Here is a 25,647-nt window from a genome sequence, read left to right as displayed (position 1 = left end):
TGACTTTTTATGCCAATTGTTTAATTTCTACTTTTGTATATAAGTTACACATATATACATATATGCACATGTGCACACACACATGTACACACATTATACCCAATATACACAAATGCACAACACAGGCACTCACACATGTATATACACAAACACACAAATAAAAGGAGTTGACACGCCCCCTTTCCCATTTTTTCCTGGCACGTGTGATGACACATGTTGGAGACCACTGATTCAGGCCATCGTTGCAAACCATTTTCACTGGGATCTTAAAATATTTTAAAATTCTGTCTGGGTTTTAAAAATAGAATTCACCTCATTTAAGACCATTTTAAAAGAAACTAATGAAATAAAAATAGGTTGTAATTCATTTTTAATAACGAATGCACACTTGTGGGTACTTTAAATAGATTTTTACAATGAGGTAGCTTTCAAAGAACAATCTATAGTATGTTTTCTCAGTGAGATGGTAACAATTCCATAAACATCTTTGCTGGGCCCCACCCCTTATCTGATATTCCCCTCCTAAATCGGTTAAAAATCAATATTGCAAAGGCACAGGCAAGCACAGGGCCTTGCTCACTGCTTCCCTGGTGCTGTTATTTGGCACAACACTGACATCTAGAGTTGGCTGAGGCTTCCGTGTTGTGAAGTTCTGGGTTTTCTGTTTAACCTCCCACGTTGGAGCTTCTATATTTTAGCTGTCATAGTCTTACTCTGTTTTCATTTTTTGCTGGTAGCGTGATGTAAGTGATTTTGCATACGCGGGCAGGAAAATGTGCTCTGTACTGTTGCCCAGTGGCAATACCAGAGGAATAGTATTCGCTCCAAGGTACTTTGCTAGTAAAAGTACTTTTACTTTTCTTCTTCCTTCTTTTTTTTTTTAACTCAAATTCTGGCACTTCCCTTCCTTTTTTCCTCCCTCCCATCTTAGTCTGATTGGCCCATCACGGCCACAGTCATAAAGACAATTCTTCCACTCAAGACAGGAGCACGTGTTGTGACTTCTAATCTTCAGTAGCAGTCCTCACATACCTCGTATGTCAAATGACACAAATTATAGGATATATGTTATGAAAATGGAAATTTTTAAAATGTTAGACTACTCAGAATTCTGGCAAGTTAGGAGAGTATTTTTCAGTCGTATTTTGTAGGGTTTTAGTATTTTGGTAATTACTGTTAGTGATAGTTTCCTTGTACTGTGGCATCCTTCCTTGTAGAGAATTCTTTTCCATTTAACTTTGATTGTTTTTTTAAAGCCCCGATGGGCGTATGTCATATAACACCGCCATAACTTCTGGATTTGGATTTTCAGTGACCTAATTGAAAATTAAAACATATCTATGGTCTTTCATGGTTGGAGAGTGCTCTTCTGTTCTCAAAAGTGTTGTCTTTGTCCTGCAAGAGTAAGTAACAAGCCATACTTAAGGTTATATAACCAGTGATGCCCCAATGTAAGCAACATATAAACTAATATGCCCTCTTGCATTCTGTGTCCTAAGTAGCCTCCAGTAATCTTAAAGGTCTAGTTACTGTGCTTCCCGTATTTAGGGTAAGATGTGGGAACTAAAAATTAATTTTCTTTTCTTTTTTAGCATTTTTTCATTCTTTATTATATTTTATTAAATATATTAAGATTCCATTCATTGCATTTTTGTTGTCCATATTGTTGTTGAAGCAAAGGATTATTTGGCCTGTAGTGTTTTCCAGTCTGGGATTTGCTGACTATCCTCACAGTGTACAGTAGTAACATCTTCCTCTGTGCTGTGTTGAAAGTTAGTTTTCTTGTTGAGATGCTGTTGGGAGAGTCCTGGCTTACACTGCAGTACTTACTTCTAGACTGGTCTTCAGGACACTTACTTTGCCTGTTTGCAGAAAAAGATGCTCTGGCCTCATCAGTAAGGAAAGAGTGAACAGGCATTTATAATTATTCAGAGTGGTGTCTTAGGTCATTAGACCATTTCTTTATGTATTTGTATACACACTGAAGTATGAAATGACTGCTTAGACCATATTCTCTCCTGGATGAAAATCCTTTTTAAAAGTTGGATTAAAAAAAAAAAACGAAAAACACCTCATATCAGACACTTGTTACATTTGCCCTTTTGGCAGCTGTTCAAGAAGAAAAATCCTTAGTAGTGTATAAGTTCATTATATTATATACATTTTAATTTAAATCTGAGCAGCCTGATTGTGCATCATGGAGACTGTGAGTAACTGTTCCACTAGCACTAAAATAGCATCTTGCTTGAAAAACCTGTTACATAGGACTTTATTAGAGACACTGTCAGATATCTTATAGAGACTATGACTGCATTCTTCCTGCCACTCTAACCTCAAAGACTGAAGAAATACTTGATTTTTATTTTCATTAGCTCCTCATTTCTACTGTGAATTTCTTTCTGCCTTATTAGCAATAAGTGATGTTTTCTGTATAATTTGACCCACAATTGTTTGCAGCATTTACTTATTGCCCAGTACTGCATGCAAGGTACTGTGCAAGGATCTTTTAATCCACAAAAGCATCCTTGTCTGAATTGAAAACATTGCCTATATCCAGTGTGTTTCTGAAAGATTCTATGTCACTAAGATGCCAACCTGGTCTCTTTTAATATTGTATCAGATGTCCTTTGTTATGTATGTATCAAAACAGGTTCTATATAAAAATGTATTCTATGTGAAAGTCCTCTTTCAGACTCCTCTATAGGAAAAAGTGATTACTGATGGCTTGTTGGCAGCTTAGCTTTTTCAAACATGCTTTAGATCTGCATTACATCTCTTTGATACTTCACACTTACAGGTTGTTGTCTTGTTTCCATGTGTCTCTTACTATATAGTTCCTGAGCAATTTCCTGAAAAATACGTCGGGCACTCTTCTTCTGTAACCACAAATGAGAAAAAATGCCTGTCTCTCTTAGGACTAGAAGAGATGATTATTGCATGTCATCTGAGCTTTGTCTTTCTCTACTGCCACCAGTCAGAGAAACTACCCCCCCACTCTCACCCCCCAGCACGTCTACACTCACCATTAATTCTTGTAATCTGAGTATGTTAGGTAGGGTTTATGGTTGAGAATGATCACATTTGAATCATAGTTTACCACTTGAGATTATCCTTGAGTTTCTCAGTAATAAGAAATGGTATCTATGGTTGAAAGTTACAATGATGTTCTCTGTGTTTTTTCATTATTTCGGGATTGAAATAATTACAACCAGCCACTGTTTAAAAGGTATTTTACAAGTATTGGTCTGTACCTTTTGTGAATCTTCTGTTTCTTTGTTTCTTAAAGAGTTAGATTTTGACTGTCAAGAAGAAAAGGAAAGTCTTATAAGACATTTTATGCACTCAAAACAGTTGTGGCAGATATCTTGTACCATATTAAGATTAAACTAACTTAACATTTAAGTGATACACAGTAAGAGTTAATTTCTATGTCATTTCTGAGATGCTTTTATTATATTAATAAAATAACAATTCATATTGATGTTGATTACAGGCTTTGTCGTGATCCTAATATAGCATATATATATATATATCCCCTCCCTCTTAGAACCTATAAACAGCCAGAAGATATTCCTTCTCAAAAACTTTGGGTCTTTTAAAAGTATTTTAAAGCAGCTTCTAGTCTCTTTGTTAACTCCTTTTTGCTCTTAAAGGCTGTTCTTAGGCCTTTTATAGGTAACAGTAATGCTTCCCAGCAGAAAGACCACATGTAAGATAGTTATAGAGAAGGATTTCTTATTCTCATATTACTGGTTTTAAAGAGAAAACATTGCAAGTTTTGTACTCTGGTTAGTAATAATTTCAATGATGAGAATTTACACTTCCATAGACGGTTCCTGCAGGTGGTGTTTCCTACAGATGTACAGGAGGATGTTAATTAGGTGAGCTATTTCTGAGGCTCACTTGTGGAGAGATGGAAATTATTTCCTTATGATAATATTCAAGGCTACAGGGACATCTAGAGCAAGGAAATTTGACTTACTTTGGAGAGGATTACGAAGATCACGAGGGCACCAGTGATGTAGATAGACAGCAGTGATAGAACAGCTATCAGGAGACTGTGTTGTTCCTTCATTTCTTTGTTAATTACAAACACAGAAAGAGCCACAGTCACTACTGAAACATATTATTGCAAATACATGTATAAAGTATAACTGGAGCTGCAAGTGTTAGAGGTGAAACATGAACTGCTTTGCTTGGCTATTCGTTTGAAAATTTATTCAGGGTCTCTTGATTCAGAAGACCCTCAAGTATGTGATAGTATTAAAACCAGTTCATCAGTTCTTTAAATATGTTATACCAAAGTTGTTACTCCTTTTGAAAACTAAAAAAATTTTAAATTCAATTAATTACTTGTCATAATGCTAAGAATCACTTTTTATATAACACATTATTTGAACTTAGGTAAACATTTTAGGACAGTTTGTTCAAGGGCATTTAAAATTTCTTTTGGTAGAAATGATGTACAAGGGTCACCAATGGTCTGTTCATGGAATTAAGATATTTTTTGCCATGTATTTGTGAAAGCTGACATTATAACCTTGAACTGTTTCATATACACAACTGAATAGTATGGTCTGTACGAAGATCTGAGAAGGCCATACGTGGAGGACCTTCGTTAGGACTTCCTATACCCTTAAACGACAGGCATTGTTACACATGCCCCTTCTTTCTAATAAAGCTTTAGAAGTAGAATTATTGAATCCATTTTCCCATTCTGAATTTCTCCCTCCTTGCAGGAAGTGTCCCGTGCTCCGGGTGGGCATACAGCAACACGCCATGTCTTCAATTACCTCATTATTTGAAGCACAGAATACAGTTAGATTTGTAATTATTACCTGAACAACCTGTACTTTTCAATGAAATATCCCATGATCTCCATTTGTACAGCATACATTTTTGTAAAAAATTAATCATATCTTTAAAATTTTTAAAAAAAGTTTCAAGTGCTAAATTAGGAGCTCTGTAGAAGAGGCCGGAAATGGCAGTGTCTGTCTTAGTAATGCTTCCATTTCTGCTCTTAGAGAAGAATCTGTCTTCACATGAACTTGCAGTTTTGAGACCTTTCATCTCCTTACAAACTATTTTTAGTTTTGGCTAACATTTCTTTTTCTTTTTCTTTTTTTAAGATTTTATTTATTTATTTGACAGAGAGACAGCCAGCGAGAGAGGGAACACAAGCAGGGGGAGTGGGAGAGGAAGAAGCAGGCTCCCAATGGAGGAGCCTGATGTGGGGCTCGATCCCAGAACACCAGGATCACGCCCTGAGCCAAAGGCAGACGCTTAACGACTGCGCCACCCAGGTGCCCCGGCTAACATTTCTTATAAGAGACTAAAGCATTCGGATATATAAGTCTCCAGAATTCTTGTATATTTGTTTTAATATCTGTAGCTATTTAAGCATACTTGCTATAAGCCGGGCATCATCAAAAGTGCTTTATGTGTATTAACTCATTTATAATTTATATTATAGGTGAGAATAAACTAAGGTTAAATGGCAATGGGATACCAAAAGCCCATTAGAACACCCCTAGTAATTAAAAGCAGGGATTATAATATAGGATGATCTCAGGTCCCTAAAGTCCTATTTTAAAATGGTAACACTGGTTGATTTTGAGTTAATGTTTTAATGATTTCAGTGCTCATCGTACCAGAGTCCTTTTTAATGGAAGAGACCCAAAAAGTCAAGGATTATTTCCCTTCTCTCCTTTCCCCTAGAATTGTGTGAGGCCTTTTTCCTGACATTTCTTAATTTCTTAATTTGTAGGATGTAGCTGGGTTCAATACCCTCACTTGAATGAGGAAATTCAAGGTTTTAGCAAATCTCAAGAAGCCAGTGTCCCACTGATCCATTTCTGTTCTTCTGTCTGAGCAAAATGGGTGGGGTCAGAGGTCCCCCAGTGGCTTCTCCTCAAATTTGTGTTTGTTTTCCATACTGCCTTTTTCTTCCCTGGTCCAATTTATTGGTCACTTACGCTTTGCTCTAGATGGTGCAATGCCAGCCCAGTTCCTGAACAAGCTGCTCGCTAATCATCCCAAGTATCCCTTTGGACTTGGCACATTACCAGCCACTGTCATTCACAAAAGGAGGACCTGTTGGCCAGCCTGTGCGAGTAGAGTGCAGACACAGAGAGAGAGCCCTGATTTTGTGTCTGTGGAGGCTGAGATGGGATTGGAGTCGTTCGCCTGTCAGCTTGTGTCAGATCACGCCCTTCACTGGCTAGGGTATTGAGTTAGCACATCTGTCTCTCCATCTCTGCATATAAGTAATGTGATGCATTTAAAGGGCTGAGCAAAGCCTCAGCCGACTGACCTTTTACCACCAGTACGGTCCCTTCTCCGGTCCGCTTAGCTCCTGGTTCCTTTGATTTGGGAAAGAAGATTCCACAGATATAGATCGCGCTGTCATTCTGAGTCACCCTGTTTACAGTGAGGGAGACTTCTCTTTCTGTCAGGGCTTCCTTCACTGTGAATTTGCCCGCCTCGCCGGTACAGCTGTCCGCGCATAGGTTCTCAGGCTGCTCAGCACCATAGCGAAACCACAGGCTTTCTGGTTGCGTTGAAGGGCACCCCTTGTGGGAGAACGAACACTGAATGGTCACGGCCCCTTGAGTGTGGGCCACTTCAAGGTAAGGCGGTTGATGGACAGAGACCATACAGTCATGAGCACCACCTGTGGGAGGAAGCACACGAGCCACGTTTAGTGGGCTTCTCACTTCCCTTTGCCTGTGCTTCTGTTTTACTGACATTTTGGGGCTAGGGAACTGCAGATTCCTTTCTTTTTCTTACCCCTTCCTCAGCACAAACGAGACTATACTATTAAGACACCAGTGGTCCTCACTTTTCCTAATTCCTCACATTCGCTGACCTTAACCTACTGTTTGCTCTGATGTCTGATTACTTGAGGACAGAGAGGTTCCAGTGGAGTCAGCATTGCGGGCAGAGGGGCCAGCAGATCTGGAGTCGGGAATTTGGGGTCCCCGAGTTTACTGCTGGTGTCCTTACAAGCTTTTCTTTGATCTCTGAGCATGCTTCCTCATCTGTACCCCTGGTCTCCCAGGAGTGTTGTAGTCAGTGTGGTAATGGGTATCAAAGCCCCTCATGCAAGTGTTGCTGCTGACTGAGCATATGAGTGAAGGGATTTTTTTTTTATTTTTTTTTTTTTGCCTTGTGGGGGTTGGGATTGCTAGGAATTCATGGCAATTCACAATTATTCCTTTGTAAGCCTGGTTGTCCCTACAGGAAACATAAAAGACAAGGTGCACACCTGGGGAAATAAAGCCCTGGCTTAGCCTCCAGCATATTTGGTTACCAAGCAGAGACCTAATGAGTTAGCCGTGCCACAGCTAAGCAGATCTGATTTCTTCCCGCACCAGTACCCTGCTTTGTAGTCCCTTGTAGCTTCTGTCTTGTTTGATGAACAGTGTTGTAATAAAGAGCATAGACTTGAGTTCGGATCCTAGCTCTGTGGTCTGTAGCAAAGTGGGGATAGTACATGCAGCTCGTGGAGTTAGTGGGAGGTTTAAGTGAGGCCATCAATGCATAAGGAATACTTACTTGGCTAAGCCTTAGTAAGAATTTAATAAAAGGTAGCTATTTCTGCTGCCGCGCCGGTCTCCACTTCTCCTGTTCCCATGGTGTCACATGCCTGTTTTAGGGGTAATTGTGGGCGTCTCAGTGGGTGTTAGCAGGCCTGGGACTAGACACCCTGTCCAGTGCTCTCTCTGCCGTGTGCGTCCTCCAAGTTATGCTGACTGGGTCCCCACCTTGGCCTTCTGATCCCAGCCCGTGAGGTGGAAAGCCACTCTGATGTTTATAAATGGGAAAATCTGCCCTAAACCTCTTTTTGGGGTAAAGGGGCGTCTACATAAAATAGTATTGGCTGAGACAAATTGGAATTTATGCCAGTTTTTAGTTTGACTTCTGCCTGGTTATTTGTTCTGAATGGTCTTACTTGTCTGAGTTTGTCCTTTGCTACTGTAAATGAAATTGAGAAGTAATCCAGGTGGTCTGATGCTTGAATTTCAGACAGGAATTTTTTGTTTTGTTTTTTGACCTAACAGTTTTCTTAGTCTTCGTCCAGAACTAGAAGATAAATTTAAATTAGAGTCATGGCATTTGTGATGCAAATATATCCTCACCATGTTTTAATTTTAGTATATGTACAATCTGAGATGAGCTGGGAGTATTTTAGTGACCTGATAAATATAGACCAGAGGAGAGGGTAGGGTCGCCTGCAGAAGACCAGCAGGCTCCTCACTCGTCTGCAGCTGAGGGATTGGACTCACTCCAAAGTCTGGTAAATACAGCCTCATGTCTCCTACTCAGAGGTAGCCCCCCTAGAAGTACAAACACTTTGCAAGTTGTAATGATCAGTATATATTGGGGGTTTCAAATGGAGTTGGGCCCACCAAGATCTAACAGTTAACCAACAGCATCTCAGTCTGAAGTCCTCTTTTAGATAGAGTCTTAAAAGGGAAGCTGACTTTTAAAAATTTTGGAGAACTAATGTCCTGGGGAAGAAGAAATATTTGCAACTTTGGAGTTTCATGTCTCTACTTATTTCCGACTTCTACACGGTTAGTCTGAGTATGGGAGAAGAGCGGTCAGCTATTTCCTTTGAGAATGCTGACGGGTGAGGAAACAGCTGCCCCTCCCCTGCACCAGTGACACAGTCTCTTTGCAAAAGAGAGAAGTTTGGATAATGGGTCACACCAACCCTAGTCCTGCAAGAATTTCTCTTTAAGAATTCTCATATCCTATAGGATTCCACCCCCCCATGCAGTGCCATCTGAAAATGTCAAAAGTTTATCTTCTTGGTGGAGGGAATAAAAAAAAGATCACTTTAGGGGCACCTGGGTGGCTTAGTTGGTTATGTGTCTGACTCTTAATTGTCTTTCTCCCTCAGTCCCTCCCCGCCCTCCTCTTAAAAAAATCACTTTACTGTGATCCAAGCTGGAAAATGAATAGAAAACTGATTTTTGACACTTCACATGGAGAATTTCAAGTATACTCAAAAGCGGCCGGCTGGCACAGTGAACTCCCTGCTGCTCATTGTCCCAGTCTTGTCTCGCCTCTCCCCCAACTTGCTCCTTCACTCCCCCCACCTGCTCCTTCACTCCCCCCCCCATTCCTTCACTCCCACATGATTGTAGGGTAAATCTCAGATAGTCCCTCTTCACATCTGTCAGAGTATATCTTTAAAAGATAAAGATTCTTCTTTAAACTAATACTAATGAAAATAGTTTATGAAAGTCATTTACGGATTAGGGGGAAAAATCGAATATTACTGAAATCACCCATAGTCCTTGTGCCCCAAATAACCATTGTTAACATTTTGATACATTTCTTTACAGATGAGAAAAAAAATAATTTTAAGAGCTTTTGCTACCTTCCCTGTGCTACGATGAGGACTTTGTGAGCAAATCTGAGATTATTAGCTTTATTACAACTGTGATGAGATAGATTATTAGAACCACTTTCTCCTTCATAGAGGAAAAAGTCAGTATGGGCAGACTTTAAAAAATATATCTATTATGGGATGGCTATGCTCTATGGAAGGAGGCTTGGCAGCTTTTTTTTTTTTTTTTTAATGACAAGTATTTTTTAATTTACAGAAATCTGGCTTTTCAGACACCTTATTCTCTGAAAACATTCAGCAAGTATTGTGTAGTGCCTGTCCTGGGCAGCGTGTGTTTGCCTGTAAGGACGTGGCATTGTTGATGACTAGCACATGCGATTTTAAGAACATTTTCAACCCTTTGTTTGGCGAGGTGCTCTTCTCTAAAGCAGCAAAGGGAATTTTCAAGGTTAATCTGAAACGTTTTCTCAGCTATTCTTTCATTACCTATTTGTCTTGGGGGAAAAGACCATTTCCATAGTGTTAGACATTTAAAAATTAATCTGTAGGGGCTTAAAATATAAATGCATTAGGTGAGGAATAGTGATTGATTAGATAAAATGGAGGAGAAAAGAAAAGAACCTTACCGACATAAAAGAGAATCAGATTGATTTCCAGGCCAAGAATGATCCTGCCTCCCTTCACAGTCTCCATTTCTTGGGGTGTGCGCGTGCGGTGGTGGGCACTGTGCATTTGAAGAGAGTTGGCTCTTTTCTTTCTGTCTCTTTAGAAAAGAAGAAGTGAAGAGAGGAACTCTTATTAAGAAACCGTAACGGGGAACTTTTTGAAATTGTGTAAAAGATCGTTTGTAACCCAGTTTCACCACTTAGAGTTGAGATTTTAGCCTAGAACATTTCTAAATGTTCATGTGGTAAATTTTTTCTTGGACTTGTAGATGTTTTGAGGGAGATTTTCATTTACATGTAGCATGTATTCCCAGGAAAGAGTATTGTTTGACAGGGAATTGGTACTTTAAATTTCCAGAGTAGTTCGGTTGCTGATCCTGAGGCACCTACTGTGTGCTCAGTGCTGGGCCACTAACACTGGAAGGCTGGAAGAAGCAGGAGGAGTGTCTTCATAGAGAAGAGGAAAAACTAGTGAACACTGGAGAAATACGTTGCGTGGCATTAACGAGTTATACCTCAGATTTGTGTCACCCCTTGTTAATGGGTTGTTGAAACCAAGTGTGTGCCCTCTGTCGTGGTTCCCTCCTCCCCACAGGTTCTTCCCTGGAAGCAGCAGAGACGGACTCTGGCTGACTTCAGTGAGAGGGAATTGATGGAAAGGATTCAGAGGTAGTTCACATGGTTACAGGAGGATTGGAGAATCATGGGTGGGGTCTCCAGCCAAGGCAGACGCCTCAGATCATGCTGTAAAACTGATCTGAAGAACGTCCTGCTGCTGCCAAGCACTAGGGACTGTGGCACGGACCACACTCTGGTGCTCGTACCACCCGATGCCGCCCCAGCTGCGTGGTCTCATGGCCGCTGCTCTGCCCCCCAGGGAAGAGCCTGCCTCCCACTTCTCTGGGTCAGTCGCACTTCATTCCACGTCTCAGGCGAGTGTGTCTGAGCTTAGGTCATGTGCCAGCGCCTCCCTCCGCTGGAAGAACAGTGGGCAGAGCTACTTCCCCAGGCTTTGCCTCCTACAAGACGCTAGGAAGAGGGTGCAGGTGCTGGGCCACCAGGAAGAGTGAACAATCGTTCCCTGCGGTATTTGTACTCTTGGCACCTGTTGATGATGTATGTTCTCACAGAAAGCTACTCTCTGTCTGAAGTTATGTGTGGGTTTTTTTGATCTCACAGGACCTAAAACCACCCCAGAATTGACATCTACCCTTATCTGTGTGTCCATGTGTCTGTAGCCAATGCTTGGTGTGAACTTGAAGGCCTGAAGACCTTATCCAGGCGCCCCCGCCTCCACTCCTCAGGCTTCTGGCGCTGAGGGGCTTGGAAATGACGGATACAGACTTCAGCCATTAGTCCAAGAAATGCCAGGCTGACTCATCCATTCTAGTGCTCTACCTCGCTCTGGCTTCGGAGCTTAACTTTTATAAAATTGTTATGAAAAGTTGGGGAGTGGATCACCTTCCCTTGAAAAACACACCGATGGTCTTTCTCAGTGAAAAGCCTTTATTAGTCTATTTTCAGCCTGATAAACCTTTCTAGTTCATACGTTGCATACATTTACTACATCATGGGTATATTTTCTTGCGTTTATCCCTAAACCTTCTTGCACATTTTATGGGTAACTCTCGGCTTCCATATTCCTGTATTTAATGAGGAGTTCTCCAAAACCATGAACACTTACAACCCAGTGGGTCTAATGGAGGGTAATACCTAAAACTGTCAGAGAAGGTAAAAGTATGGGCTTTGGATCCAGATAAACCTGGGATAACATTTCTGCTGTTGCCCTCACTAACCTTGCAAGCTTGGGCGAGTGCTCAGCCCTCTGGGTTCATACTTCTCTCTGTCCTCCTCCTCAGGGGGTATTGGGGAGATGAGTCATCCAAGCACCCCGTGCTTGGCACATACCAAGTCCTGGGCAAATGTTGTTCCTCCTCCCCTCTCTCTTTGAATAACTTAATGTTTCTATTTGTTTTAGTAGGTGGCAAGTGGGAGAAACCATCAGAAATTTTAGAAATCAAGGGACAGAACTGGGAAGAACAAGTGAATAGTCTGCCTGAAGTTTTCCGAAAAGCTGGTTTTGTTATTGAAGCTTTCACCAGACTGCCATACCTGTGTGAGGGCGACATGTATAATGACTACTATGTCCTGGATGATGCTGTCTTTGTTCTCAAACCAGTATAAACACGTGGAGGCCCAAGTCTTCAGAGCCCACCCCAAGAATGTACACTCCAGAAGAGGGTCTGCGTTTGCGATTATGTGAAGGGAGGACCTTTGGGGACTGCCATTCTAAATATCATGTAGGAATTTAAAAAGCCAAAATACTAATTATTTCTTTGTAGTGTGTAAAAGGAATGTTTTTAAAAAACAAAACCCAACTCTTTGAGGATTTTTATCAACTCTTTGCTCAGTATACAGGTCACAATCCAAGTATGGAAGATATTTTTTATACTTAATTACAGTAGGGACTCATTCCCAGTCAAAGCAATAGTCATGACTTCACACAGAACCAATAAATATGGATTGTTTTTAATAAAATGAAGACTGGCAATAAAGCTGTCCGTTCAATTGCAAATATTTGGTTATAAGGTATAGCCACTGATACTCTTTCATGTTTAGAAATTCTTTCTGTCATTATTCAAAAAATGTTTTTAATCATGCTAATAAACTTTTTTGGAGATGACTCTGGCATCATGTTTGAGTTAATATAAGGCTTCCCTAGGATCTTTTATTGCTTTGGCTTCAGGGGTGCCCAAATAGCAGCATTATGTGAAAAGTGCAGTTAGGACTATGTGATAAAGGCTTCCGACTGGGTGGAAGCCGGGGGATTATTGCACATTGTGGTCAACACTGAACTGAGGCAGTCTAGACTAACGCTTGGAAGAACCACCTCATTCAGATCTAGTACTTCAGGGACCACCCCCCATTCCCCATTGCATGTTGCTTTGGGAAATGCAAAACACTGGCTTCAGACTTTGTGATAGCTTCCACCCTATACTCAGAATTCTGCTTTTCTGGACAATCTCAGGTTCTCAGAATTGAAACATTTCGGTTGTGGCTGCTGACAAAATGCAGCCTAAAAATGTTTTAATTCCACTTCTTACTCTACACGTGTATACCTCTTTCCCAGAACCTGGTTCTTCCTGAAATCCTTAACTGAGTTTGCCAAGAATATGGATTGGTGAAGACAATGTCAGACTCCTACATTCTAGAATCCGTGAGTGCCTCCAACCATATACCCACAAATGTTGCAATAGAGGAACTGATTAGCAAGATCAATAACCATTGTGCATATTCCAAAGAGCAGAGCACTTAACCCAGAATCTAAAATATCAGTAATAATATTACAGAGACGTGGATTTGAGATTGTGGTTATTAACAATATGTTATTCTCATGACTTTATTTCTTTTTTTCAGCCAGGTGTTTCATTAAATATTCTCATTTATATGCTCATAGAAGTCATCAAGTCAACACATTTACTGCAACACCTGGGTATAAAGGAAAATTAAAGCCTTGAGAAGAATTACTTTATTATTCATTAAGAACAGCATTCCCACATCCTCACACCAATATCTTCCACTGTTAGTGTGTTGTCATAAGAAGAGTTGGGTTATGTGATTTATGCAAAATTGTTATTGGTGCATTCTAGTGATTTTTTTTCTTCCAGGAATTCAAATAAGTGAAGTGCAAATACTTAGCACCTTAGATTATAAAAGTAGAGGAAATGAGTAAACTTAATGTAGTTCTTACACAGTTGAGTTTTGTTTCTTTATAAACTGTCATAATCTTGCTGTTTAGACTGTTGAACGAGAGTGCAAGAGTGATGGATGTTCAAAGAGGCAGGTTGCCACAAAGTTTCATAATTTTGAAATCAAGAATTTGAAGGTCTACTTAAAAAACAACAACCAAAAACCTCTCCTTTACCCCCCCAAAAAGCAGAGAAAGCACATTCATTTATGCATTTCAGAGATACAAATAGTTTCTCAAAATCAGGTTCTCTGAAGACCAATATATTAACAGTTCCGTTTTAGGATGAAAGTTGAAACCAGCAAATCCTGGCACATTTGATACCTGGTCTTGAAAGTCTTGGTGGTGTGTCGCCACTCCACTAGGTGGCAGTGTTGCTTACTGAGTGTCAATGGCTTTTTTATTTTCCCTAAATGGAATCCTGTTTTTTCCCCAAAGTACAATAAAGCTGCCTTCTTGTCTGCACCATTCCTTGTGTAAGTGCTTCATATCAAATTTAAGGTTGTGCTAAAGAAATGAAGAAGAGCTCTATTTGTGGTCAAAGCAAGTTAACTTCTTGACCTGGAAGGTCACGGGGAAAGGCAAGGCAAGCTGCACCTGTGATTCACAGCTCCTTGCACCTGCAGCGTGAGCCCCTTGAGTGCTGAGGCCGCTGGTTACAGAGAAGGGAAGGAGAGAAGGTACAATGCCCTCAGTCATTTCTCCCTTGTGCAGAGTAGTTAAAAGCGACAGCGTATTTTACCCTTCTACGTCTTAACCAGTTTTTACGCAGTTGACCTTTGTAACAGCAAAGAAGCTGGGCTGCAAAATAAACTGAAACTTAGTTGCTTCAAGTCTCCTTTCTGATTAAAGCTGTATTTTCACGTCGATCTGAGTACAGTGTTTACATAGACTCGTTACTGACGATGTTTTCGTCAGTTGCATCCCACTACTTGGTTACTGATTGAAGTGGTTCACGATCCTTTTTTCTAAGAACTACAGCACATATTCAACACGGACTGAAGTGATCCACCACGTTTGTGCAGACGGCTACATACCCCAAATTCGCTTCTAGCCAGTGCCTCCATATTACAGCTGGAAGGCCCTGCGCCGAGTTGGGACTGCCTGGTCTGACTGGCACTGCCTAGGCACCCACTGAGCACATACTTGGCTTATAATTGACCCAAACAGGATGCTCACAAACTTACAACCAATTTATCAAAAGATACGACGTCAGGAATTGGCAGAAGGAAGTTCACATTGTACCCACGCGAAGAAACATTTGTTCGTAATCTAAGTGAAAATATGCGCCCAGAATCATTAAGGAAATATTGCCACAATATAAAATTCAACAGCCTGCCTTTTTGCAGTTAGTGGATGATGAGACGATAGTTAGGCAACAGTGAACGGCACAATAAAAATTAAAATTTCATATCTACTGTGGCTATGTCTAGGCATTCATATTTTGCTGCTTCCTTTATCAATTCTAATATATTTGTGTTGTCTTTGTCTTCTACGTAGGAATTAAGTTGAACTTTTTTTAAGTTGTCACTTGCTTTTTAAAAATTTATCTTTAAATAAATTTTTATTTTCGTATAGTGTTAGATTTAGAGAAATCTTGCAGAGGTAGTACAGAGAGTTCCTGTACACCTTTCACCTCGTTTCCCTAATGTTAACGCGTTATGTAGCCCTGGTGTGTTTGTCAACGCTAGGAAATTAGCACTGGTATATTAAGTAAACGGCAGTATTGGGGTATTGCCCATTTTCCCATTAATGAACTTTTCTGTTTTAGGAGCCAATTCAGAATACAATATCCCATTTAATTGCTTACTTTAAAAATTATTAGGGGCACCTGGGTGGCTCAGTTGGTTGGACGTCTGCCTTCGGCTCAGGTCGTGATCCTGGAGTCCTGGGATCAAGTCCCACGTCCGGCTCCCTGCCCAGTGGGGCGTCTGCTTCGCCCTCTGCGCTTCACCCAGCTTGTGCTCTCGCTTGCTCTCTCTTGCTCTCAAATAAATAAATAAAAATTATTAATGTTCACTGACATGGCACCATTCATTATTTATTCCAGTTTTCTCACGTTGAAGTAAAATACACATAACAAAATTTACCACCGTACCCATCTTTAGTTGTACAGTTCAGTGGTATTTAGTACATTCATACTGTGCAACCATCGCCGTCTATCTTTAGAACTCTTCACCTCGTAGAACTGAAACTCTGTGTGCATTCACTAACTTCCCATTCCCCCTTCCTCTAGCCCCTGGAAGCCACCATTCTGCTTTCTATGAATCTGACTACTCTAGGTTCCTCATGTACGTGGAATCATACAGTATTTGTCCTTTCGTGACCGGGTTATCTCACTCAGCCTAATGTTCTCAAGGTTCATCCACGTGGTAGCATGTGTCAAAATTTCTTTCCTTTTTAAGGCAAAAAATATTCCACTGTGTATACTGTATACACATCTACACCACATGGTTTCCCTCCATGCGTCCATCAGTGGACATCTGTGTTACAGCCACCTTTTTGTCATTGTGACTAATGTTGCTGTGAACCTGTCTGTACAGATCCTCAAGGCACCGCTTTCACTTCTTTGTTTTTAATTTTTTAATTCCAGCATAGTTAGCATATAATATTACATTAGTTTCAGGTGTACCGTATAGGACTCAGTGCTTGTCCAGAGAAGTGCTTTCACTTCTTTTGAGTATATGCTCAGAAGTGGAACTGCTGGCTCATATGGGAATTCCGTGTTTAATCTTTTTAGGAATCGCCATGCTGTTGTTTTTTTTTTTTAAGATTTTATTTATTTATTTGACAGAGAGAGACAGCCGGCGAGAGAGGGAACACAAGCAGGGGGAGTGGGAGAGGAAGAAGCAGGCTCCCAGCGGAAGAGCCTAACATGGGGCTCGATCCCAGAACTCTGGGATCACACCCTGAGCTGAAGGCAGACGCTTAATGACTGAGCCACCCAGGTGCCCCTGCCATACTGTTTTTCCACTGCACCATTTACACTTCTCCTAACACTGCACCAGGGTTCTCCACATTCTTGCAAATGATTGTTCTTTTCTGTTTTTTTTTTTCATAGTAGCCATCCTAATGGATGTGAGGTGTTATCTCATGGTGGGTTTGAGTTGGATTCCCTAAAGATTTGTTTTTGTAGCACAACTTGAATGGCACTGGGTTTCATTTACCAGTAATTTGTGCTTTGTGGCTCGCTATTTATATTGATATCACTGAATTGGAATCCATGCTCACTGATGCCAAAGTACTTCTTTTTAGCTATGACATTTTATACTCTTGGAGACTTAGGAGAGTACTGTTACATAACTAGAACTGAAGATTTCCCTCTGGATTTTAGAGTCAAGATGCTGTAGTCTCATGAACTAAAATAAAATATTTTTGTTACCAGACCATTTAAAAATCATTTTGAATATATGTAGAAAGGAAAAGATTCCCCCCCCCCAAATGACCATGGAAAATTGGAATGCCTTATACATCTGCACTTCTTAAATTCTGGAAAATAATTAAGAGCAGGTACAATGCCCAAATGTTGTTTTCTTATATCCTATTCAGGAGTCAACACAGAATATTGTGTTTTGTTTTATTTTCCAGAATATCGGTTTTAAATGCCCTTGAACCCTCAACATTTTTCAAATGTACAGTTGAGGTGCTTGAGAATACATTGGCAGTCCTTGTTATACTCAGCAGAACAAAACAGGTTTTCCTATACTTGATTTTGCCACTTCTTTTTTTACTCTTAAAAAAATTAATTAATTTTTATTTTTTAATGTAAGCTATACACCCAAACACCCAACATGAGGCTTGAACTCACAACTCCAAGGTCAAGAGTCACATGCTTTACCAACTAAGCCAACTAGGCACCCCTGCCACCTTGTTTTTATTATTTATAAGGTGGCTGTGACTGATCATAGAGCCCTATTGGCTTTTGCATTATAAGAACATGCTTGTTATAAACAAAGTAGAAACTACAGACAGGTGAGAAGAAAGTGCAAATAAACTTCACTTAGCCTATAACCCTAAGAGAACCAGTATTAACATTTTAGTATCTGCCCTTTCAGACTTCATCTATGCCGTATGTACCCCCCCACATTTATAAACTTTTAACATCAAAAAAATGTAAAAATGAAAAGATACTCATCCTTCCAGGATGAATCATGTGAAACTCATAGACGCCTGTTTCTAAATCAAAAGTTGACAAAGGATAGAAGACATTTCCCATCATTTAAGACTTGAGAGTGAGCTTCTGTTTAAAGGATTAAACCAAGAGCTGGAGATAAAAGAATTTTTTTTTTTTTTGAGAACGCTGAACACTAGTATTATATAAATATTGAGCAGATGAGCAACAGAACAGTAAACAGGTGGCCATTTCTGAAGAGAATTTCTAATTCTGCCAGTGACAAAATAATGTCAGCATTAGGCATTTTAGCTATTTTAAAAAGTTTAGGTATTGAGATGTATTTCATTAAATATGAAGAACTGCAAGGAAATGTCTAGAGTTTATGATTCTATTTTCAGTAGAAAAGAGGCAAAAATTATGCATAAGGTTATGTAAACCTTAACACTTCAATGGACTCCCTTCCAGTTTTAATAAAAGTGCATATTACTTAATATTTGGCTTTTTGGGGTTCTAAGATCATTTCCTTGTCTTACTATTACATGGTCTTTGTTAATGCCCATTTTAATGGCTATGTAACCCATAGAGTTGCTGTATTATAGTTGATGTGACCACTTCCTTATTGTTGTACACTTAGATTGGGTCTTTTTCCACCACCATTTGCTGGGTGCGTATATATGTAATGCTGGGGCAGTAGATATTTTGGTGCACGAGCCTTTTTGACTTGGGAGGAATTCTTCTTTTTTTCCTTCAGATACATCAGGTCAACATTTACGGACCAACCGGTCTGAACATATTTACAGTTCTTATTATTCAAAAAACTTTTCAATATGGAAAAATCCCAAGCACATAAAAAGGAAGAAAGGTAATAATTACCGCTCTTCACTGGTTTCAACAATTATCAACGCATGGCCCGGTCCTGTTTCACCCAGGCTCCTGCTGCTCCGGGGTCCCCTTTACTTCCAAGCAAATCCCAGACATCATGTTTCAGTGTTACAGACATGTATCTACAAACGATAAGGACTTTTAGGAGAACCACATTACAGTGCTCACACCTCAAAAACTTAACCTTTGACTATCCAGTGACCACACGGCTCCAACTGTCTTATAATTTTTTAACAGTCTGTTTGCATCCGGATCCGAATAAAGTCCCTATGTTGCAGTTGCCGGCTCTGCCTTTAGCTCTCCATCCTCCCCGGCTGGCGGCAATCTCAAAGAGGGACCAGGCAGCGTGCATTCTATCCGTCTGCGTCTGGCACGCTCGGGTCGGGAGAGGAAGACCCCAAGCCGGGGCTGTGACGCCGCGGCTCTCTGCGCGGGGTTTCCCCTCGAACCCTGCGGGGAGGAGGTCGCGCCACGCAGGCTGGCCCCGCCCCCACCGCTCCCACCGCCCGGGGTGAGCCCTGCGGCCCCGCCCCGCGCCCCCTAGCGCGCAGGCCTCAGAGCGGCCGAGCGGCACCTCAGGTGAGGAGCGCGTGGCGGGGCCCCGGGCGGAGGACCCAGCGGGACCGAGCGCAGGGGAGCCGCGCGGGCTGGTGGTGCGCCGCGGGGACTCCCCGGGAAAGGGGCACGAGGGGTGCACGCGGTGGGGGCGCGGGTGGGGGTGGCATTGGAGACAGAAAAAGGAGCGGGCAAGGGCAGTCGCAGCTTGAAGGGCTCTTGGGGGTGGCGGCGTCCATGGGAGGAAGAGAGTGCAGAAACTTCTAGGAAAGGGCTTCGAACCCACTTAATAGTAGTAACAAGAACAGCAGTGAAGGCAATGTCTGTAATAATAGCCGTAAAAACAATAGCACCAGCAATAATAATAGCTACTGTTCATCGAATGTTTCTTTGTGCCAGTGCTGGGCTCCGTCCTTTACCTATTTTCTATAGAAGGCAAATTCTTTACATATTTTCCATATTTTACCTCATAGCTGCTGTGAGCAGGAAATGAGCACGTTCAGGTAAAGCAAATTCAGCACCTACTGCACACTGGATTAATTTAGGAATTTTAAAAATGTTTACAAAGTCTGCGTGAGGGGGATAGTGTTGCCATCCCCGTTGTACAGAGGAGGAAGTGCAAGCCCTGAGAGGTTAAGGACTTCGTTCAAGAGTCCAAATTGGGTGGGTCCGAATTAAAGCCGAGCTCCTATCCTTGAGATGACCCCAGCCACCTGGAGTTTTAGGTTCCAGGTGCTGAGCAGGGAGGCTGGGGAGCAAAGCTGGTCCACGATTTGGATCATTTGGCTCTGGGTTTGGGAACCGGTCCTTCCACGCAGTAGCTGTGTGACCTTGGGCCCGTCATTTGACTTCTTTGAACCCGTTTCCTCCTCTCTGAAGTAGGAATAATGGTAATATTTGCCTCAAAGGTTCTGCAAGGATTCCAAGAGACAGTGTATGGAGAGGGGCATATGCTTCGTTCTCTCTCATTCGGTGGTTGCTGGGATTAGGACTACTATGGAGTCAGGCAGCCCTGCATTGGGACCCCCCCCCTTCTGTCATTTGCCTGCTGTGTGACCTCATGTGCCCACGGAATTCATCTGTGAAACCCAGTCATGTAAACCTTTGGGGTTGATGGAGAGAGTAAATAAATGGAAGGGAGGGCCTGGCATGATGCCAGCACACGAAAGATGCTCAGTGAGACCTTTCTTCCTCTCTTATCACAGAATCCCAAGCCTTCCATTTTGCTCCCCTGAGAGCAAAAGAAAGGTAGGGGAATGACAGTCCAGAGTCTTCCCATTAAGGGCGGAGCTGGGGCAGGAGCTCAGACCTCCATGCCTCTAGTCCAGAAAGCAACCACTCCTTTGACTTCTGTACCCACTGTGAGCCTGGCGGGTCCAACACCAAATCTGGTTCAATCATTCTGGTATTCTACAAGCCAGACCAGTTAGTGCACATTGCATTGATCTCAAAGAAAATTGTATTGTAATTTTTCTTTTTTCTTTTTTTTTTTTTTAAGATTTCGTTTATTATTTATTTGACAGAGAGAGAGACAGCCAGCGAGAGAGGAAACACAAGCAAGGGGAGTGGGAGAGGGAGAAGCAGACTTCCCGCTGAGCAGGGAGCCCGATGTGGGGCTTGATCCCAGGACTCTGGGATCATGACCTGAGCCGAAGGCAGAAGCTTAACGGCTGAGCCACCCAGGTGCCCCTGTAATTTTTCTTTTTTGGTGGAAAATCTCCAAGTTGGTATCTGGATGGCCCATAAATATACTTCCATGATGCAGACCTTAAAGGGAACTGCTTTACAGATAGTAAAACTCCATGTAATTGTGAATTGTTGGTTTGTGTCTGGGATGGACTGTGCCAGCGTTGGGAGAAACCCCCCAGCATTTTAGCAAGAGTGACCAACTTATCCTGGTTTGCCTGTGACTTTTCCTGTCTTAAAAATGAACTGTGTGTCCCAGGAAAATCCCTCAGTCCCAGGAAAGCAGGATGGTTGTTCTCCCTGCTCATCCAGATGCTTGCTCCCCGTTGCTCAGGAAACAGTGTTCACTTCTGGTTTGTGGTTATTGTTGCTGTTTGCATTTAAGGTTCCACCAAAGCAGCCCCTAGCCTGCCTGATTTCCACCAGTCTGCAGTGGGGAGACTTTGGTGGGAAAGGGGAGCAGCCCATGGAGAAAACCATCAACCCCCCAAATCATTATTGCCCTGCATAGTCCCTTCGATCCTTTTGGCCCGTCTCCTGAAACAGAGTGACCCAAAGGGCTTTTAATTAAAACCAAATCCCATACTGGGGATGCTGTGGGGTTTCCTTGGAATGAAGACATTATGTGCAGCAGAAAGCAGGGCCTCTGTTTCAGTAATCATATACCCTTCCGTTGAGTTAATAGGGAGATGCTGGCAAGAAAGCACAAGAAGCCTCATTGTCTGGGAAACTGGAGAATTGTGAATGAGGCCAATGCCCCAGGGCAGCTGACCGAAGGGAAGGGAGGAAAAAAGGGCCAAAGTTGCCGCTAAGGCTCAAAAGACCCCAACCCAGTAAGAGTTATTATGAGAGTTGAATGTACCAGCTGGGGGGTGGGATTGGTGGGGCAGAACACGTCTACAAAGGGCTTTGGGATCCCCTTCCCTCAAAACCTGTTGGAATGTGTAGCTTTTGGTGCTTGTAGGTTTCAAAAGTTTCAGTTCGTTTTTTGCCCTGGGCAGTAAAATGAGGATAATTGTTTGCAAAGCTTGTTGTGGAAGTCCCCTTGGGGGTTAAAGAATCCATTTGTTTAACAGGCTGGACAATACCAGGGAAATCTGTAAGAAAGAATGCAGGGGCCCCTATAAAATAATCTCAGGAAACCGTGGGTGGGCATGATGGGGGTTCCCTTCAAGTTCCTGTTAATACCCCCAGAAGGTGGTATCCGGTCATTGGGGTGTGGGCTGCCTGAGAGTCAGGTGAAGCAAAGTGCAGCTCCCAGTTTTTATCTGATTTGACCCATAAACAGATTTTGAGGGCCCCCCTCCTTCCACTCGACCTGAAGGATCCATCCCCACCTGTTTTCCCCCTAGTTCCTCTCTTCCTGGCAGCTCCCATCCCTTTTCCCCCCTCATCTATCCACCCTTTCTCCGTAAAAACACACAGTCTCTTCTGTTGCTTTTTCTTTTAAAAATCATTTATGTGGAAAATTTCAAACATATACAAAAGCAGACGTAGGAATATAATGAATCTCATGTACTCATCACTCAGCTTCCCCTGGCAAACCCATCACCACCTCCCACCTCCTTCCTCCCCTATTATTTTGAAGCCATCTTAAACACCACATTTCTTCTGTAGATATGTAAGCGCGTAGCTTGGCAAACTTTTCCAGCGAAGGAATGGAGAATAAATATTTTCGGCTTTGTAGACCACACCAGTTTCTGTAGCACTGACTCAGGAAGCGGCCACAGACGAACCTGGCACGAACGGGCCTGGCCGGATTCCCTTAAAACTTTACTTATGGACACTGACATTTAAATTTCATACATGAAATTTTCCTGTGTCGAGAGAGATCACTCCTTTTTTTTTTTTTTTTTAACAATTTAAAAATGTAAAAACCACTCTTAGCTTGTGAGCCCCATAAAACCAGGCAGCTTGTTTGAATTTGGGTTGTGGTTTGGTGACCCCTTGTGGGTGTGGGGGAATCATTTGAGAGATCATGTGACTGTTGGGTGCCCCTTTGAGCTGGTGCCCGGTATCGGTATCGGAGGCTCCTCATCCCCTCCCCTGTCTTTGGAATATGCACCATGCCCACCATTCCTGCACTAGGAGCCGTTTCAAGGAAGCAAACTCCAGGCAGCGAGCTGGAGGGGCCAGCTTGTTTGTGCTTGTATGTGGAAGAACCTCAAGTTTTCCCTCCTGAGTAGGGAAAGCAGGTTCTCTACCTCCTTCTTTGTTCTTGGTCTTGTGAGTCTTTGAAACCGATGACTCCTTTACCACCTGCTCAAATCACTTGACATGGACTGCTTCACTTCTGATGCTTCTGGTCACCAAATGTGCAGAGGTTTTCCTCACACCCCGCGATTCTGTGAGGCCAGTTGAGTGCCCTACAGTTTAACTCAGTTCTGACACCACCCGCCTGGAGATACAGTCTGATCACACAGGTTCAGGGCTCAGTCCCATAAGACTGTTCCCCTCCACCCCCACTTCAATACTGGTTGCACGTAGTAGGTCTCCAGGTTTCCACAACACAGGTTTCCACACAGTAGGTCTCCAGGTCTCCACACAACTTCTGTGTGATGTGGCTGTGTTGCCAGGTGAACTAGGGAGTCACCGAAGGTTCTTGGTCTTGTCACGAGAATGAACTCAAGGACAGACACATTTATTAAAGTGGAAAGCACACTCTCGAGATATGAGAGCAGTGAGAGAGAGAGAGAGAGAGAGCGCAAGAGCTGCATGTTGTGAGGGTTGGGTTTCTATCTTTTATTGACAGCTGTTAGCTCGGGGTGAAATATTCTTGACTTGGGGCGGCAAGAAGCATTTTGTGATTTTTCTTCCTAATTTGGCCAGAGGTTTCCTGTCATGGCATCTGCCATCTTGGGCCAGTCTGGTTTGATCTGGCGTTTTGTGGCGTGCTGCCAGGACAGGCCTCTGACCTTCCCGATAGCTGGCCGAGACTTCCTCGTTGTTGGCCTCCAGGCATCCTGTCAGAACCTAACTGTCTAACAGCTACAAATCTGAGGTGCCCACAACCTCTTCTTCTGGTTTGGTCATATTGCTTGAGCAGCTCCCCAAACTCAGGGAAGCACTTACTTTTACCAGTTTAGGAGAAGATATGATGAAGGATACAGATGAGTAGCTAGATGAAGAGATACATAGGACAAGGTCTGAGAGGGTCCCCAGTGCTAGAGCCTCTGTCCCTGTGGAGTTGGGGTGTATGGCTCCCCTGAGGTGGATGTGTTCACCAACCTGAAAGCTCCTAAGCCCTGTACTATTGGGATTTTATGGAGGCTTCCTCACATAGGCACGATCCATTATTAACTCCATTTTCAGCCCCTCTCTCTTCCCTGGAGGATGGGGGGGGTGGCTAGAGAATCATGGCTTGGTTTTTCTGGTGACGAGCTGCCATCCAGGAGCCAACCAGGAGCCCACCCAGTGTCGCCTCAATAGAACAAAAACATGCTCCTAGTACTTTTACCGTGTAGGAATTTACTAAGGTTTTAGGAGCTCTGTGCCAGGAACCCAGAGCAGAGACCAATATATACATTTATAATCTCTACAGTTTCCCTTCTCTTAGGATCTCGGTCTTATGCTACCTGTTGTCCAATGTCTGAAAGCCTTTGTTTCATTATTTTGGTGGGTTTTCAAATTATTTAAGGCTGGAGGGTTTATCTCCTTCCGTCAGACCTAGAAGCAAAAGTCCAACTTATTATTTATTGGTGAGTGATGTTCGGTTGAATCATACTTATTGAACCTTTCTTTTTTTTTTTTTTTAAAGATTTTTAAAAAAAATTTATTTATTTGACAGAGATAGAGACAGCCAGCGAGAGAGGGAACAAAAGCAGGGGGAGTGGGAGAGGAAGAAGCAGGCTCATAGCGGAAGAGCCTGATGTGGGGCTCGATCCCATAACGCCAGGATCACGCCCTGAGCCAAAGGCAGACGCTTAACCGCTGTGCCACCCAGGCGCCCCTTTATTGAACCTTTCACCTGTACTTGGACAATTGAGTTGTTTCCAGTTTTTGGCTCTTATGAATGAAACTGGACAAGTGTTTGTGTGGATGTAAGTTTTAATTTCTCTTGGATACATACCCAGGGGTGGAATTCGTGGATCCTAGAGTATTGCATAGTCTACTGTATAAGGCACTGCCAAACAATTTTCCGAAGAGGTTGTATCAGCAGCGTGTGAGAATCTCGTTGCTCCGTATCATCGTCAACACTTGGTGTCAGTCTTTTGAACTTTTAGCCATTCTAGTATCTGTAGTAGTATCTTTTTTTTTTTTTTTAAGATTTCAATTTTAAGCAATATTTATACCCAGTGTGTGGCTCAAACTTACGACCTCGAGATCGGGAGTCGCATGCTCTCCCGAATGAGCCAGCCAGACGCCCCTATGTAGTGGTATCTAAGTGTGCATTTAATTTGCATCTTCTTGATAACTGATGATGTAGATGATTTTTTATGAGTTTACTGGCCATTTCTTTGATTTAAAATGAAACTTAAGTTTGTGTCTTTTCTTGCCCCTGGCTTATTTTCTACTTACTGAATTATAAGAGTTCTTTTTATAGTCTAGATATAAACCCCTTGTCAGATATAACAGAGCCCATGCTTCTAATGACTCCTGTTTGCTGGATTGAAGGGAATGGGAGGGAGTGTACGAA

The 25,647-nt window shown here is 42.3% G+C and overlaps 2 protein-coding genes across 5 annotated transcripts in view; one reads left to right on the top strand and one right to left on the bottom strand.

The window, feature by feature from the left end:
- METTL9 (methyltransferase 9, His-X-His N1(pi)-histidine) overlaps positions 1-12,709 on the top strand; it is a 46,013-nt gene extending 33,304 nt beyond the window's left edge. For 2 of the 3 annotated variants that reach the window (XM_045776412.1, XM_045776410.2), the window contains exon 5: positions 12,005-12,709. In XM_045776412.1, coding sequence (XP_045632368.1) covers positions 12,005-12,210 — 206 coding nt within the window. In that variant the 3' untranslated portion in view covers positions 12,211-12,709. The remainder of the gene's footprint in view (positions 1-12,004) is intronic. The other variant, XM_045776411.2, reaches the window with a different exon arrangement.
- Positions 354-10,117, bottom strand: IGSF6 (immunoglobulin superfamily member 6). 2 transcript variants are annotated; one of them, XM_045776413.2, is made up of 6 exons: positions 9,988-10,117; positions 6,314-6,673; positions 3,983-4,077; positions 3,252-3,299; positions 2,796-2,876; positions 354-1,395 (listed from the first exon to the last, which is right to left on the bottom strand). In XM_045776413.2, the coding sequence occupies exons 1-6, from the start codon at positions 10,091-10,093 to the stop codon at positions 1,339-1,341; spliced, it is 747 nt and encodes a 248-aa protein (XP_045632369.1). In that variant the 5' UTR covers positions 10,094-10,117; the 3' UTR covers positions 354-1,338. The 2 variants fall into 2 exon arrangements, with proteins under 2 accessions (XP_045632369.1, XP_045632370.1); XM_045776414.2 differs by lacking the exon at positions 2,796-2,876.
- Positions 12,710-25,647: the final 12,938 nt, after the last annotated feature.

This window comes from Ursus americanus, chromosome 2, assembly GCF_024610735.1.
Source record: "Ursus americanus isolate L20-20 chromosome 2, mUrsAme1.1.p, whole genome shotgun sequence".
In the NCBI taxonomy this organism is placed as follows: Eukaryota; Metazoa; Chordata; class Mammalia; order Carnivora; family Ursidae; genus Ursus; species Ursus americanus.
This window is presented reverse-complemented; position numbering and strand designations above follow the sequence as displayed.